Raw genomic sequence first — 15,764 nt, 5'->3', positions numbered from 1 at the left:
AATGGTCAGACTGCAGATTGGAACCATCGGAGGACTCCTTCACTCATGCAACCTTTACCTAAATGCATCAGGGAACTACGGTGACCTTGAAACATGGTAACACAAGATGGCCTCCTTTAGACAAGGCCCTTGCCTAAAGCACACGTAAACAAACATAACGTTACAAACATACTTATGGGTAGTATATCCAGTTTCAGTGTGTGTCCTTTATGTCACACACTGAACCTTTAAATACTGAAGCTTTTATTTACATCTACAGATGTTATTCATAGCCACAGATGAAGAACTGCACATAAATAATCCAGTGTAATTTATCTCAATGCAACAAATGCGACTTTGTGACAATGACCCTCTGCTGTGGATTAAACAGCAAAAAGCACAATACTGTACCAGCATATAATTTTATTTGTTGTGTTTGACCATTAAAACTGGATCTTCTGTCACATGTTTTTCTTATTTTATGGGCGAGGAAACATGCATATAGTGTCTGTGGTGTAAATTAATTTCTGAATAAAAAATAAGACTCCGCCTGCACCTAAATTATTCACCCAGGCCTTTGTCCAGATGGAGATAAGAGTTGCCTCAGAGCTCAGAACACCAGCAGCTTCTCTCCAACTGCTCCTCTCTCTTGGATACTAAGGGAGAGAATATTTGAAAAAGTATGAAAGCAATAAATTCCGTATGAGCATGTGTATTAAAAATCCTCTGAAAGACTCGCTAAAAGGAACACATTGCTTTTTTAAAAATGAAAATCTACAGAGGACGTTTTAAATCAATAGCACAGAGCCTGTCTCTTTTCAGTGTCGCTCACACATGGTGCAAAGATCAATATCAGTTTGTGCAAACAAAGATGTGTGGGGTGTTTTTTTCTCACTGTCTTTTAAATGTTTTAGACCTGAAACGTGTTCGCTTTGTGGAGCACAAGCGCTAAACCATTCTACCTTTATTTTGATTTGGACTCAGCTGAGATGGGGCAGCAGACACATGCATGTTTGATGTGAAATGTCTCCCCTGGTCAGTGTGAAGGAAGACAAAGCTTGTTTTTATCTTTGATACAGCACTATAATGTCCAGACTTAGTCCATAAACGAGCGCAGTCACAAAACCTTCATTGCACACGACAATGAAATAATAAAGAGGCTAATGTTGCAGCCACACTTTCTTTGTCTAACTTTTACTGGTCACTCCCTTGGGTGCGACACTCAACGACAATTGCTTGTTTCCACAAGAGCAGATGCTTCATGTGCTGTGACTTACAGTATGTTGACTAAATGTTCTTTGCTTTTTTTAAACCCAGCATTTGCATCGGCATCATCCTGCACATTTTGAACAAAGATCCTTAGTTATATTATGGGAACCGTGTTGTATAGTGGTTGCATAACCACAGCTGTCATACTCTAAATAAGGAAATATCAGACTTTATGGGCTGTTTGTTGGCGCAGTGCTGCTTTCGAGGCGTGACATTTCCTGAGGGGGAATCACTAGAAGCAAATGGGGACACACTATGTTTTATAAGCACTCTATGACTTGTGGTTTTTTCATTAACAGTTTGCATGAACAGAAGCCATTACCTCACAGACAATTCTGTCTCCCCCTGAACACATACACACAACCGTTTAAGGAGTAACACTTCTGTGTTTTAATGAGCTGAAAGCTGAGTTAAAAACTCCAACCCAGAAAACCACATTTTAAGCAAATTTCCCCACAAATTGGCTAAACTGCCTCTCCACGACCAACCATGAAAAATGAACCTGTCTGCTAATGATTCACAAAATGATAAAGCCGAGTTATCCAGGAAAACATCGCAGGGAAGTTTAATGTTTAGTGCAAAGAGCATCCTTTTAGAATATAAATGACTCCCTAAGTGCCCTAAAATGCTTACTTTAGAGCACTAATTGCCTTAAAAAAATTAGCTGCTCTTTGTGAATAAAACAGTATATGCTAATGTTGTGCTCTTGGAAACAATGGGTGCTTCACTCACAGCCAATCCTTGAATGACTCAATTTCAAGGATGTTACATCACTGAACTCTGCTGCCTTCAAAAAGGAGTCCTTCATGTAGAGAGTTTACAAGGATGCACGTTGTGAATCCTCAACCAAGAAGTACCCAGGATCCTTTAGATTTAAGTATTTTATATGTCCATTGTACACTTTTAATGGCATAGGGCATGAAAAACATAGGGCATAGGGCGAAAGGCGGGGCACACCGGGGACTGATCGCCAGTCCATCACAGGGACACATAGAGACAAACAACCATCCACTCAGTCCAGTTTGCCTAATCCCCGTATTGCATGTTTTTGGAATGTGGGAGAAAACCCACACGCACACACAGGGAGAACATGCAAATTCCATGCAGACAGACCCTTGCTCCGAGTGCTAACCACTACACCAACCGTGTGGCCCACATAAACACCAATATCAGTTAAATATTAAGCTGTAATGGCTGTTTGTTTGCTGACTTTACTTTAATGACAGCTAACATGCTAGAAGTTGCAGGTACAAAATCTAATGACATGAAAATGAAAGTATTTGCATCTCTTGTCGACCAAGTTGACATATTATAAGCAACTGTCAGTTAATCAGTGACACAGTGACACACACTTGCAAGCTTGTTCCTTTTCATCAGCATTCCATTCCCAGTATGCTAGGAAGAATGCCTAATCTCGACTATGAAGGATGCAAGTCTCTTCACTGGAAATAAACCTATAAAGCACATGCAGGTGACTGCAGGTGGAGGGAATCAGGAACTTAATGTTGCCAAACTTGACCCGAAACTGCATCATCCAAAATGTTAACACGTCCACACCCAAGAATTGAATGAGGTATTCTCCACTTTTATCTCCACGTGTATCTCCACTGTCGTCACAGCAATCGAAATAAGTGAGAATAGAGGAGCTGTTGTGCACAGGGGAGTGAGTGAGTCACAGTTACTCACCTGATATCAAGTCAAAAACACACAGGGACAACAGGAAGCACAACAGCTGACCATGTTGCTATCTTATCAGTATCTTACAAGTTCAGTGCTTTGGCACATTTATCAAATATTCAGATTCTCCATCTCCTCATTGTATAAGTGAAAGAAGCAGCCAGTATTTGAAGGTCTGCATCTCTTTGTCTAACAACGCTCTTGTTCCAGTCAGCAGAATGTGACAGTTTGAGGTGAAAGTCTCTCATCAAACAAACTATTTGACTTTTTTTTTTTATCTTCTTGAAGAATGATGTTATTACGCTCTTCCCCTCCCTTGTAACACATTTACAACTCCCATGGTGATAAACAAGAATTCCCCATTGGACCAAAGATGACCTAACCTCCCTCTTCTCTACTTTTCCTCTCTCTCTCTCTTTATGTCAGTCTTTACTTTTCATTCCACCTGTGGTTAGAAGAGTTCACGGTCAAGGGACCTGCACAATTGTTTTGGTCACGATGGCTCAAGTGAAGGGATGCAACGGACTTGACAATCCTGCCTTTGATGTAGGTATTGACTCTTGTTCATATTTCATATTTTGTTAAATACTTACCAAATTATTTATCACCATTAGTTATGTGATTAATCTGTTTCCAGATATGTGGCGTTACAATGATTAAGGTTATGAAGAAATTCTCTTTAAACTCAAACTGTAATCCAGTTGTTATTATCATACGTTTTGGACAGATCTGTAATGGGCTATATTTAAAAAATAAAATATGTGTTATGTAACCATATGTCTCCGAGTGAACCTTTGCTACCTTCACTGTTTTTGGTTTTTTTTATTATTTATTGTGGCAGATAAATGAAGTCAATGATCAACCCAGAGAGAGGATTTCTAACTTAAGTGTGGGCGTCTCCATAAAAGAGGACAACAGAAATAAACCAACGTATCGCGTCACTGATGTTCCTCCCTGGTATCTGTGTATCTTCCTGGCCATACAGGTGCGTCATCATTGAAACGTTCAGATTTACTTGACTCTAAATTTACTGTAAAACCCGCATTTATAGTGAAATAGTATAAAAATAAAATTAAAAAGATGGAAACTGTAACACTCGTTAACCCAAACACTTTGCTTTGTCATTGTCATGTTATTGATTCCGTCCTGCGCAGCATTACCTGACAGCATTTGGTGGAATCATCGCCATCCCTCTCATTGTGTCAGAGGGCCTGTGTCTGCAGCATGACAGCCTGACACAGAGTCAACTCATCAACACCATTTTCTTTGTCTCTGGCCTGTGCACGATACTGCAGGTCACATTTGGCGTCAGGTCAGAATTCCGTGCTATTTTCACCATCTAACCCAGGGTATGTTTTAGATGTTTCTCTGTTCCAACACACCTGATTCAAATGATCAGCTCGTTAGTCAGCTCTGCTGAAGCCTGATAACGACCCGTTTATTTGAATCAGGTGTGTTGGAGCAGTGCAGGGCAGTGTCCCCCCCAGGACCTGGAGTGAGAAACCCAAACCTGAGTGTTGCGATCATTTTAACCCAAAATGGGATGTTTTTTTCTGATTTTATATTGAACGAATCAATATTTGTGTGCATGTTTTCTTTCCTGAAGGCTTCCCATCATACAGGGTGGGACGTTTTCCCTGGTGACACCTGTCATGGCCCTGTTGTCGATGCCAGAATGGAAGTGTCCAGCTTGGACTCAGAATGCCACTCTGGTCAACACCTCCTCGCCTGAATTTATAGAAGTGTGGCAGACGCGCATGAGAACAGTGAGCCATCAATTCAGTGCAATTCATTGATCTGTTAGGGATTCAAATAGATGGTTCAGGTTTTTTGAAGTGTAGTTGTAGGAGCTATTGACACATTATCAACACTGGTAAACACAAGTAAAAGTACCACTATTTTTGATACATTTTTACTCAAGTCCAAGTAAAAGTACTTGTCTTAGTAAAAAAAAAGTAGCTAGTTTAAAATTTACTTAGAGTAAAAGTTACTTGGGGTTCTTTCTTGTGTCATGCAAAAAGGACAAGGGGACAGAAATCTCACATGAATTGTTTTTAATTAAAGGCAAACCTTTACAAATTAAAGTGTTGACAAAATAAAATATGTAAACACATAATGTATTAGTCAACATAGGTCAAAGGTCACAAATGCTTTAACTTTCTCACTCACTCAGGGACCTTTAATTTAAATTCAGGCCAACATTTTCTTCCCCAATAACGGATGTGATTTGAAGCGTAGCGAAGTACAGTACTTCCAAAGAAAACATACTCCAGTAAAAGTAAAATTACAACATTTAAAAATGACTTTACAGTACACAAAAAACCTACTCAATTACAGTAACACATTTGCTCCCTATCCAACACCTAATACCACAGAGACAATGTGTGATTGGTACACAGGAGTTATTATTCCACAGCTGTGTCTATAAATAAGTATATGAATATGTGTCATGTTGTGACTTTGCTGTTTGAAATTCTTTGCTCAGATTTACCAAAATGACACAAACCAGTAACTCATGAGTCCCTGCAAGCAAAAATGCTGTTTTTCTCTCTGGACTTTGGTGCAGAAGAGAACATGGTTTACAATTTCAGTTTGGTGGAAAAGGCTGCAAATATACTAAAGATATAAGAGACTTATGCATAGATTTTAATAGGTTGGCCTTTTGTTAAGTTAGTCAAATCTGTTTTCCTACTGTCCCTGCAGGCAGCAAAGGTTTCTGTGAGAGAAAGTGTCCGTGCCTCAGGCTGGTTTACGGAAATGGAATTCACACTGTGTCAATACCTCATCAAACCACAATGATGTGTAATTTATGTTAATGTAATAAAAAGCCATAAACTTTAACGAAGACTAACGATACTGATGCTAATGATGTCCATTATTGTGCTCCTGTCAGTTGCAGGGCTCTATCATGGTGGCCTCTCTCCTCCAGATCATCGTGGGCTTCTCTGGCCTCATAGGTCTCCTGATGCGCTTCATTGGCCCGTTAACCATCGCCCCCACCATCTCTCTCATAGGTCTGTCACTGTACGACTCAGCCGGAGAAAAGACTGGCAGTCACTGGGGCATATCTGCGATGTATGTAAACCCTTTTTCACACTGAGATAAGCAGGTATACGAAGGATGAGGCTGTTGAGAGAAGACATTTAACACAGGGCTGAGTGCCAGTGATTGTTCTGCACTGTTGGGGTTTTTCACCCGAGCATAAGGAAATAAATAAAAACAACAACACCATAGCCCTTGAAGTTATAGTTGTCACTATTACATCTCTTTGGTCCCTCTTTTAATTGATTTAGATCTTGTCACAGTCCCGTACCCCTTCAGACATTTGACCCCAAAATACCTCATTTTGGGAATCACTGGTTTAGATGATGCAGTTGATCAAATAAATGATTTTCAGTGTAAAATGTAAGGGCAGCTACAAACATTAATCGTAGCATCTTGTTGCACTGGGAGTGGTGCACCGTTTGCAAAAATAGAGCAGACACAGAACCAATCAGTGTGTTCACCCAGGCCTTACGTTGTCACTGATGCTGATAGAAACAGCAGAGTCATTTAAACGCATTCCCACTGGTAAAAACCCTGTTTGAAACAGGGATTTAACAGGGTTTTTTGTTCATGGGGAATGCCTCTATACCAGGAGTGTCCAAATGTTGAAGATTCCGGGGGGGTCACTTGTCCCTTCATTCATTTAATTCTGCCTTTCTTTCACATCTAGAGTCAGATAACAAAGCAAGTGTTAAATGAATTTATCTGTGTGTCATGGAGAGAACAAGAACCCTTAACTCTGGTTTTAGAGAGCAATGCCTTACCATCTGAGTTCATCCCTAGTCCTAAATAAACATTATAAAACTGAAGCTGCAACCTGAATAAAATCTGACGGCCCGTGGTCCAGACTTTGGACATAGCTGCTCTACTCTCAGCTGTAGCATCTACCTTCATTTCTGAGTTCTCTGCAGTGGAAATTGGTCTGTTTTAGTCTTCTGTGTGAACATCATCATGCTAATGACAGTTTTTCTACATGCAGGACCACAGTGCTGATCATCCTGTTCTCCCAGTACCTTCGTTCCGTGCCAATCCCTGTTCCTGTGTACAACAGAAGAAAGAAACTGCACACCACAAAGTTCTACATCTTCCAAATAATGCCAGTAAGTGTTTTGTAGTTATCATTCCTCATGATAGTTCACATTCAGATATTGTAAAATATCATATTGCTGGCAAAAAGTCTTGACTATAACACTTTAAAACAGTGACAATGTAACTTTCCCGTCTCTTCACAAAGACCAAACAGAGGCTAAATAATAACATTAACAAGAAGAAGAAACAACAGAAGTTATGCACCATTATTATTTGTCAATTCTTGAATTTTATGCCTTTTAATTGTGACACTGATGTGATATTGATCAGATTCTGCTGGGCATTGCCGTCTCATGGTTACTGTGTTACATCCTCACCATCTACGATGTCCTACCATCGGATCCGGCTCAGTACGGCTACCTGGCCCGCACTGATGTGAAGGGTAACGTGATCAATGAGGCCTCCTGGTTCAGAGTTCCCTATCCTGGTGAGATCATAAGAAATCAACACTTTCAAAGAACAGCTTTTATGTGAGTGTTCATAATCACTGGATTGTGATTCAGGTCAGTGGGGAATACCGACTGTAAGCCTGGCCGGTGTGTTTGGCATCATGGCTGGGATCATATGCTCCATGGCAGAGTCTGTGGGTGATTACTACGCATGTGCCAAGCTGTCGGGGGCACCGCCGCCCCCCAAGCATGCCATCAATCGCGGCATTGGTGTTGAAGGGCTTGGCTGTTTGCTGGCAGGGGCTTTCGGCACAGGCAATGGCACTACTTCATATAGTGAGAATGTGGCAGCCCTCGGTATTACAAAGGTAAGGTGCATACAGTTTAGCAAAGTTAAAAGAAAAGTTCCAGTTGAAAATGAGCCGTCAGGTCTTTTGTGTGACAGGTGGGCAGTCGAACTGTGATTTTCTTATGTGGAGTTTTCATGATTCTGATGGGAATGCTGGGTAAAATAGGAGCTGTTTTCACAACCATTCCCCTCCCAGTGATTGGAGGCATGTTCCTGATCATGTTTGGAGTCATTACTGCTGCTGGAATTGCTAATTTACAGGTAAAACAAGAGCAAATCATTACAATTTTGTTCATGGCACTCCAAACACTTGCACACTGCTTTGTTGACACGTCTCATTTTACAGTCCACAGACATGAACTCCACGAGGAATATCTTTGTTTTTGGGTTTTCCATGTTCTGTGGACTTGTCATTCCAAACTGGATAATGAAGAATCCAGATTTCATAAAAACAGGTACATGACAACAAGTAAATTACATTTCACCTCAGACATTATTTTAACAGACCCTTTCCACATGCAGCAGCCATTTTGGTGTAAAAAAATCAAATGACTGATTCCTCACTTTGAGGGTACATGCTGGTTCGCTGTCACACTGTCCTGACTTACATGAGCTGAACACAGCCAGTGTTAACACCTGCTAAAACATGAAATGGCAAAATGGCTGCTGTGCAAGGGGCCCATTCTGTTCTGTCGTAAACAACTGGGACAGGAAGTTGACTCAAAAGCAGGAAACAACAATCATTTGCTGGTTAAAATCAACAAGAGAAAAACACTGAATACCAACAAGAAAAACAGTGGAGTGCTGTCAGGTGAGTGAAGAGACTAAATACTGTATGTAAGCGAGACTAATGAACACAGGTGAGACTAATTATCAAGGTGGGGCATATAGTCAAGCTGGTGGAAGTGGAATAAGGTCAGGAAATTAATATAGATCCAACAAGCAAAGAATTTAAGTTTCAAAATGAAACAGGAAGTGGCACAGAAGACACAGCGTCTCCAGATACTTTTCTCTCTTGTCCCTTTGTGTGTGACTCAGGTGTGACCGAGGTGGACCAAGTGTTGCAGGTATTGCTGACCACCAATATGTTTGTTGGAGGGTTCCTTGGTTTCTTTCTTGATAACACAATTCCTGGTAAGCTGAATTCAACTCAATTCGACATTCATTACACACAATCATGTGCTGTGTGTGCAACTTCTCCTCTCTCAAGTGGGACTCATTTGCAATGATTTATTGATGATTGATGATTTATGCAATGATTGTTTTCTAATAACAAAAGTGTCAAAACACCGGTAGAGAATATTTTCCTTTTGGATGAATTCACAGGGGCTTAATTAAACAGAATCTCTAATACAATACCATTTTTTAAATCATTTTTTAAAATCAGTCACCTGCTTCTAAAGGGAGCTGTGATCTGAGCTCATCTTTCAAGTTAACATTTTTATATGATACAGACAGAGATGGAATATTCATTCATTCATCCTCTACCGCTTTATCCTCTACTTGAGAGTGCAAGGCGATGTACACCCTGGACAGGTCACCTGTCCATCACAGAGACGAACAATTCACTCTTACATCTACTGTCATTTAGAGTGTCCTGTTAACCTCTGCATGTTTTTGGACTGTGGGAGGAAACTGGAGAACCCGGAGAAAATCCACACACACATGGGAAGAAGAGACATATTTCTGTTAGCTTTGTATAAACAGAAAAAAACTTTTCCTTTTATGCTGATTCCCACTCTCACTGTGTGATATGCCATGAAGTCATTTGATTTTCATTGCAGTTTTGGAGAGCACTTGAATTAAGCCATTATCTTTAGGCTGCCTCAGCCAAATTCAAAGTTCCACTGCAGAAGTAACATCTTTGCACATTTGTATCATGTTGTTTTTGACTCTGGATATACGTTAACCACTTCTGTAACCATCTGTTTTGATACCATTTAGGGACCAAACGTGAGCGTGGTCTCTTAGCCTGGGGCAAAGAGCATCATGAGGACTGTAGCAGCACGTTGATGACTGAGCAGGTGTACAATCTTCCCTTTGGCATAACCTCATGCCTTGCATCCCAGTCTTGGGTTCGATACATCCCTTTCTGCCCATGGCAAGACCCCAGACCGCAGGAAATGCCTGACGACACTATGTCACCTAAGCACAGCACCAAGGTCACCGATGAAGCTGCACTATAACGTGTGAAGTCGAGGTTGTTTATAGTAAAATATAAAGTCTCCAGGTCATTGCTAAAGACATTCATGGCTCTAAATAATGGAATAACAGTGATTATTTGCTTAGAAAGAATATTCTATTTGCACTGTAAACCTATAACAAGTCTTTGTTTTCACTCCAGCAATAATGTACACAAGCAAAAAAAGCCAGCGATGTGTATGAAAGATTTCTACACTGCATGAGAAAAATAAAAATATCCATGTACTGTAAATCGTTGCCCTCACATTGTCAACATTATGAAATATGAAACATTTAAAGTGCCAGTATGTTCCAACATCACTCAGCCTTCTTCCAATAAGTCACAGCCAATCACACATAGAAGACAGAAGAACAGAATAATGTGCTATTCATTCCCCTCTTTCAAAGGAAATTAAATTTAGCCTGAGGTTAAATTTATTCTCACAGAGCCTCACAGTATCTCCTCACAGATGCAGACAGCTGCTTAAAACACACACGCACACACACAGGAGCAGCAGCAGCAGCAGCCACCCTCTGTTATTGTGTTTCCTTCATCAAAAGTAAACACAGATAACACATCTCCTCCATCTTTCTCCTCGCCTTCATTTTGTTCTCTCCGTATTCATTTCCTTTGTCTGACCAGCTTTGACAGGCAGGTGGGATATGGTGTAATGCTTTGATCTGTGGAGCCATCAGTTTTCCCTGAAGCCCATCCTGACTGATGCTCAACGGTTGGCTGCACACACTAATCATATTTCGGGATGGTACAGTACACTGAAAAAAGAAGGACTTGAGCGATTAGTTTAACGAAATCCTCATAAAAATATGCTTTTTTTCACTCAAAATACATTTTTCCTGCTGCAATATCAGCCAGAGCCTAATTGCCAGAATTAAGTAAGATTTACTTACCACTTATCTAAATGTTACCTCATTATAGTCAAATAAGAAATGCTACCTTACTACTATCAAGTAAAATGTACTTGCCCTTAAGTTAATTAAGTAGATTTTATGTTGTTTACATTTAAAAGTACATTGTGTCAAATTTAGCATGATCCATTGGTGAAGTTGCATTTTGCAGTTGAAGATCCCTCTCCTCACTCTTTCCTTAAGGAGTTAAGTAAAGTTTATTTGAATAGCACTTTTCAATTTCATTTTTTGTGATGTACAATCATAAATAAAATACTATAGCAAGGGGAAAATAAGAGTGCAAGCTAGTGTACAATAAACCCTAAGTCAAAAATCAGGAGATAGAGTTGATAATACTTGATAAGAAGATTATGAGGCTGAACAGTGGCAACAAAAGAGGTCAAAAGGCTACTAGTAACTGATCTTAAACAAGGGCAAGGGCGCTTACTGGTCCACAATGACCCGTGTAGATTTTTAAATGTTGACGAGATATCTGTGAGAAATTACAGCAGATACAAGTTTCATGGGAACAATGAAAGTGTGAGCAAAATGTCACTGCAATCCATCCCAGGTCAGTTTGGATCATATTGTGGTGGACAGACCAACACATGGACAAACTGTGATCCAAATCTATGTCTCTCCCACACCATATTAGCTGCTGGTGTTACATTTGAATCTCAAACGGGATGATTTTATCTCTTTTAAAGGCCATTTAAGGTAATTCTTAATGGCACTTGTACATGTTTGACCAAAATATGACACTGTTTTTAAGTTTCCATGGCCAACATTGTAAATAAGAAGTTGCTCTTATAGTTTTGCCTGGTAAAATAAAGGTTAAATAAAATTAAAATAAATCAAAACAAGTGAGTTTTGTGTGCACTGTGTCCAGTCAAGTTCATCTTGACTAGAACTGGCTGCAGACACAGCAAATGCAGGCTATACACGGGTGGAGGGATAACGATAAACAGGTGAAACACATCAGCAGGTAATCACAGAGGAGGAAAACTCTAAAGGAAGCAGACACTGAAACGAGAGGCAATGGTAATTATTTCAAAATAAAACAGGAAACAGAACACAAGACTACTAGGATAAGGATAGGAGCATCAGACTGGGGACAGCAGATGCAGCAACAGTGTCAGGGCACCACTAGCTTTGTTGTTTTTATGTCTGTGGAATTCTGTGATCGTTGGAAATTGAATTTGAATGATGTGACTGAACGTTGGTTTTATTATATTAACAAACTGTCACTGAATTTAACTCATACGACATGTGATGTGATGCTCAAGCATGTCTTTAATAAACCTTGTCTCTGACATTTTCCACAGCAGATATTTCTTGACTTGTAATAGAAGGAAAAACACAGGTTATTTTTTTATAGGGTTTCACTCCAGGCTTTAGAGAGAGTATAGTGGTTTAATAGAATACACAAGTCTGCAATCTGCATTCCAATGGACAATACTCAGCAATTCACTGCTTATCAGAGATTTGTGTCAAATTTACCAACGTGTTCTCTCCGTCTGACTCTGGCTGTGTTGAGGAATTGTTGTTATTTGCTTTTTTGAACTCCACATTAGATCATCTGCCCTCGCAGCTGCCAGCCATCTAATGAGATCTATTGTAAGCCCTTGAAAGCTTTCAACTACCAACTTTATCTTTCTGACAAATATGTTTGCAAATGCGATTATAGGAGCAACAGGAGCGAGAGAAAAACATGACACAGAGAGATTCATGTGTGGCGCTCTGTGCACTCTAAATGGAAAATACATCTCTATTCAAATGATGTATATTGTACCCATGTTCATTTACACAACAGATTTTCTTTAAAACCTCCACCCTGCATGGTTAAATGCATTCATTCAAGAGAAGAATATGCTGTAGCTTCTACAATATATGCTGATATTTAGCACAAGTCGCTGGTAATATCAGGAAAGTAATGTATAGTAATGTCCCGACACAGTAACACACACAGGTGTGAACAACAATATTTTGTCATTACAGTGTCTGTCAGGTTAAAGTCTAGGCACTTTGTGGTTCATAATAATCAGAATACTTCATTACCTGTGTGATGCTGTTCAGAAACACTGACTGAATGAGCTCACTGTCTGTTTGAAGTGAGTTTTAATTGATTCAATTCATCAAGCTCATCCCACTTTAGCATTATTCATGTCTCAGTGTCTTATTGTTCTTATTAGTGCTGTAATTATCTGCTAATGATTCTAAAAAAACCTCTAAAAATCGATTCTTCACGTTGTCTGATTAATTAACTGTTTGGCTGTTGCTTAGTAACATCCATTGTTAGTGTCCTCACGTCCGTGACACTGCTACCACACTGTGGCTGTGGAATAACCACTAAGTTAATCAGAACTGAGCCTTTTTTGCAAAAGAAAATATCAATATTATGGTAACTAAGCTTTGGTGCAGTATTACTGGGTACATTTTGAAGCAACTATCCTGGTGGCACATTTTCTAATTTGTTAGGCCACCCTTTGTAAAGAAACTCTTATCTCTAGTGATTTGGCTTCAGCTACTAAGTCATGTTACTCTATAATTAATGTCTCACTGCAATCTCTCTACCACTTTATTAGGTACACAGGGCACCTGATAAGTGGCTGGTGACTGTACTACAAGGATCAAATATATTATGCAAAAAACAAAACAAAACAAAAAAACACTCAAACATGAAGATAAAGAAGATTAAGTTTGAAACTGATAATTATAATCTGTAATGAAAGCACAGCTGGGCACTGCGAAACAGTCTGAAATATTCATAATGCTGCAGTCCTCTCTTTTTCCTTCACACTAACAAAATTAACTTCACATTCACAGGGTGGGACAGATAACAGATAATTCTGTCCCACCCTGGGACACACCATGGGGTCCCACTGTTGTTTATTAACAAAGCAAGACAACCTACTTTAAGGAGCCGTTCCTCATTTTCAACACACTCAGTCATTACACAGTATATGTAGGCTGCCTTCACAATTCTACACTTGTAAGAAAGCTACAGTCCAGACTGTGTATTAGCTGGGGAAGTGTGATCATGTTGACATATTTCTGCAATAATGTTTTTCCCCCTCTCCTGCCCTCACTGTGGCATAGTGCATTACTTTCATTTGGCCACTGGAGGGGGCTAAATAACATTGGTTTTAGGTCTGGAAAAAAAAATCTAAAGGTCTTATGGCCTCATTCACACATAAGATTAGGTTGTCTCACAAAGTCTGATTTATTTATGTATTCAATTTAACCTTTGTCTTTGTTTAAACAGCCACCAGCTTCAAAGGGTAATCAATGATAAAATAATAATAATGTGCTACCCATAACGTGAACGTTATATAATTTTGCATACATAAAAATGTCTTTAATCTTATGCAGTGCAGATGCAGTGTAACATTGCAAGAAGCAGTTGAAAAATAAATGTGTATTTTTGCTTGTCTGTCATCTACCTTTGACCTTTGATGAATCAGCCGAGTGTGTTGCTATTAACATATAATGAATTTGGCTTGGGCTGTTTTGGTTCAGATAATGACTTAAAAATAAGATTTAAAACTATGGTAGATTTAGGATCAATTAATTAATTACCTCAAATTAAGGCAGAACAAATAATAATATAAAATGATAATACCACAGATAAGAGAAGAAATATATACAATTTAAACATTACAGTGTAGATGTTCCCTGGACAGCATTGTTTATTGTTTTTTTGCAAATCATTGACTGCTTTTCACAGAAGTAATCGGGTCAACAACAGTCAAGGAGAAGTATTGGCCATGACGTCAGCGTAAAGGTCCACTCTCGTAACCCCGCCCCATTCACACTGCCACATGTACATTAATGTACAATGTTTTTACGTGAAAAGTGAGACACGTTTTTCGCGGTGTCAGTCCCGTACCTCCGTTTGCCGTTAAAGTGTATCGTGGTGCCGGCGCATTTGAAACACCTCGTAAACGTCTGCGCCAATCGTCCACGCCTCATGCAGAAAATAAGAACAAATGTGCTGCATGTGGCTAATAATGACACCCCGCGTTTTTATTTAATGACACTTTTACGGTCACCCATTTCTCTAACATCTTTAAAACACGGTGCTCTAAAAGGTCCAATTTTTCCGTTTCTGTGACGAACAGGTGCACTCATATGAGTTTTGTTTATTTCCAAACGCACGTGAACGCAACGAAGTTTAGCACAAATCCGGAATAGGGCGGAATGAACCAGCTTCGTCAACCAGCTGTTGGAAGCTAGCACATAAGACGAATTGCACCTTGAAAAATAAAAGTCGTAAATGTTTAAGTACATTTTCTGTGCCAGTAGCGCAAAGCGATCATGCGTATAACAATACTAATAAAATAACAAAAGAAAGGAAAAGAGGGAAGGAACAGAAGAGGTAAAAGAAAGATAAGCAATGCACTATTATGTATGCCAACTGAAATAAAACAACAGGTTTACAATGTGCTTTGAAAAATACAGCCAAAAACAATGCTCACTGACAGAAACAGTAACATTAAATCAACACAATTCTGAAAACCAAATGAAATAGTAAAAGCCCAACAAATAAAATGTTATTATGCAAGCTTTGGTGGTGGTGTTTTACACCATTTGGCATCCATAATGTTGCATTAAAAGCACTCTATGTAAACAAGGACAACTGTATCTACAATAGCTGCAATAGACAACCTCAGAAGACACAGACTACTTCTGAAGAACAGCTTGAATATTGTCAAAATTGCAAGTTACCAAATAGCTGAATGTTTGAATGATGTTTCTAGCTAAACCTATGAAGGAGTGGTCACATGTTTCTGAAGTATTTAAAGCTGTTTCAATTCATGTTAATGGCTGAAAAACTACCTGAAAAGAATAAGAAAGTTAATTAAATAATAATAAAACAG

At 39.3% G+C, this 15,764-nt stretch overlaps 1 protein-coding gene across 1 annotated transcript; it reads left to right on the top strand.

The window, feature by feature from the left end:
* Positions 1-3,298: 3,298 nt before the first annotated feature.
* On the top strand, positions 3,299-10,527 carry LOC122783753 (solute carrier family 23 member 1-like). Its single transcript, XM_044048578.1, has 12 exons — positions 3,299-3,471; positions 3,767-3,910; positions 4,080-4,237; positions 4,532-4,691; positions 5,819-6,000; positions 6,950-7,070; positions 7,330-7,486; positions 7,563-7,816; positions 7,894-8,058; positions 8,144-8,252; positions 8,836-8,931; positions 9,742-10,527. Exons 1-12 carry the CDS (start codon positions 3,424-3,426, stop codon positions 9,981-9,983), a joined length of 1,836 nt encoding a protein of 611 aa, XP_043904513.1. The 5' UTR covers positions 3,299-3,423; the 3' UTR covers positions 9,984-10,527.
* The last annotated feature ends 5,237 nt before the right edge of the window (positions 10,528-15,764 follow it).

The sequence above is a fragment of the Solea senegalensis genome, linkage group LG17 (genome assembly GCF_019176455.1).
Source record: "Solea senegalensis isolate Sse05_10M linkage group LG17, IFAPA_SoseM_1, whole genome shotgun sequence".
Taxonomy (NCBI): domain Eukaryota; kingdom Metazoa; phylum Chordata; class Actinopteri; order Pleuronectiformes; family Soleidae; genus Solea; species Solea senegalensis.
Note: the sequence above shows the minus strand (reverse complement) of the source record. Positions and strands in the feature narration are given on the sequence as shown.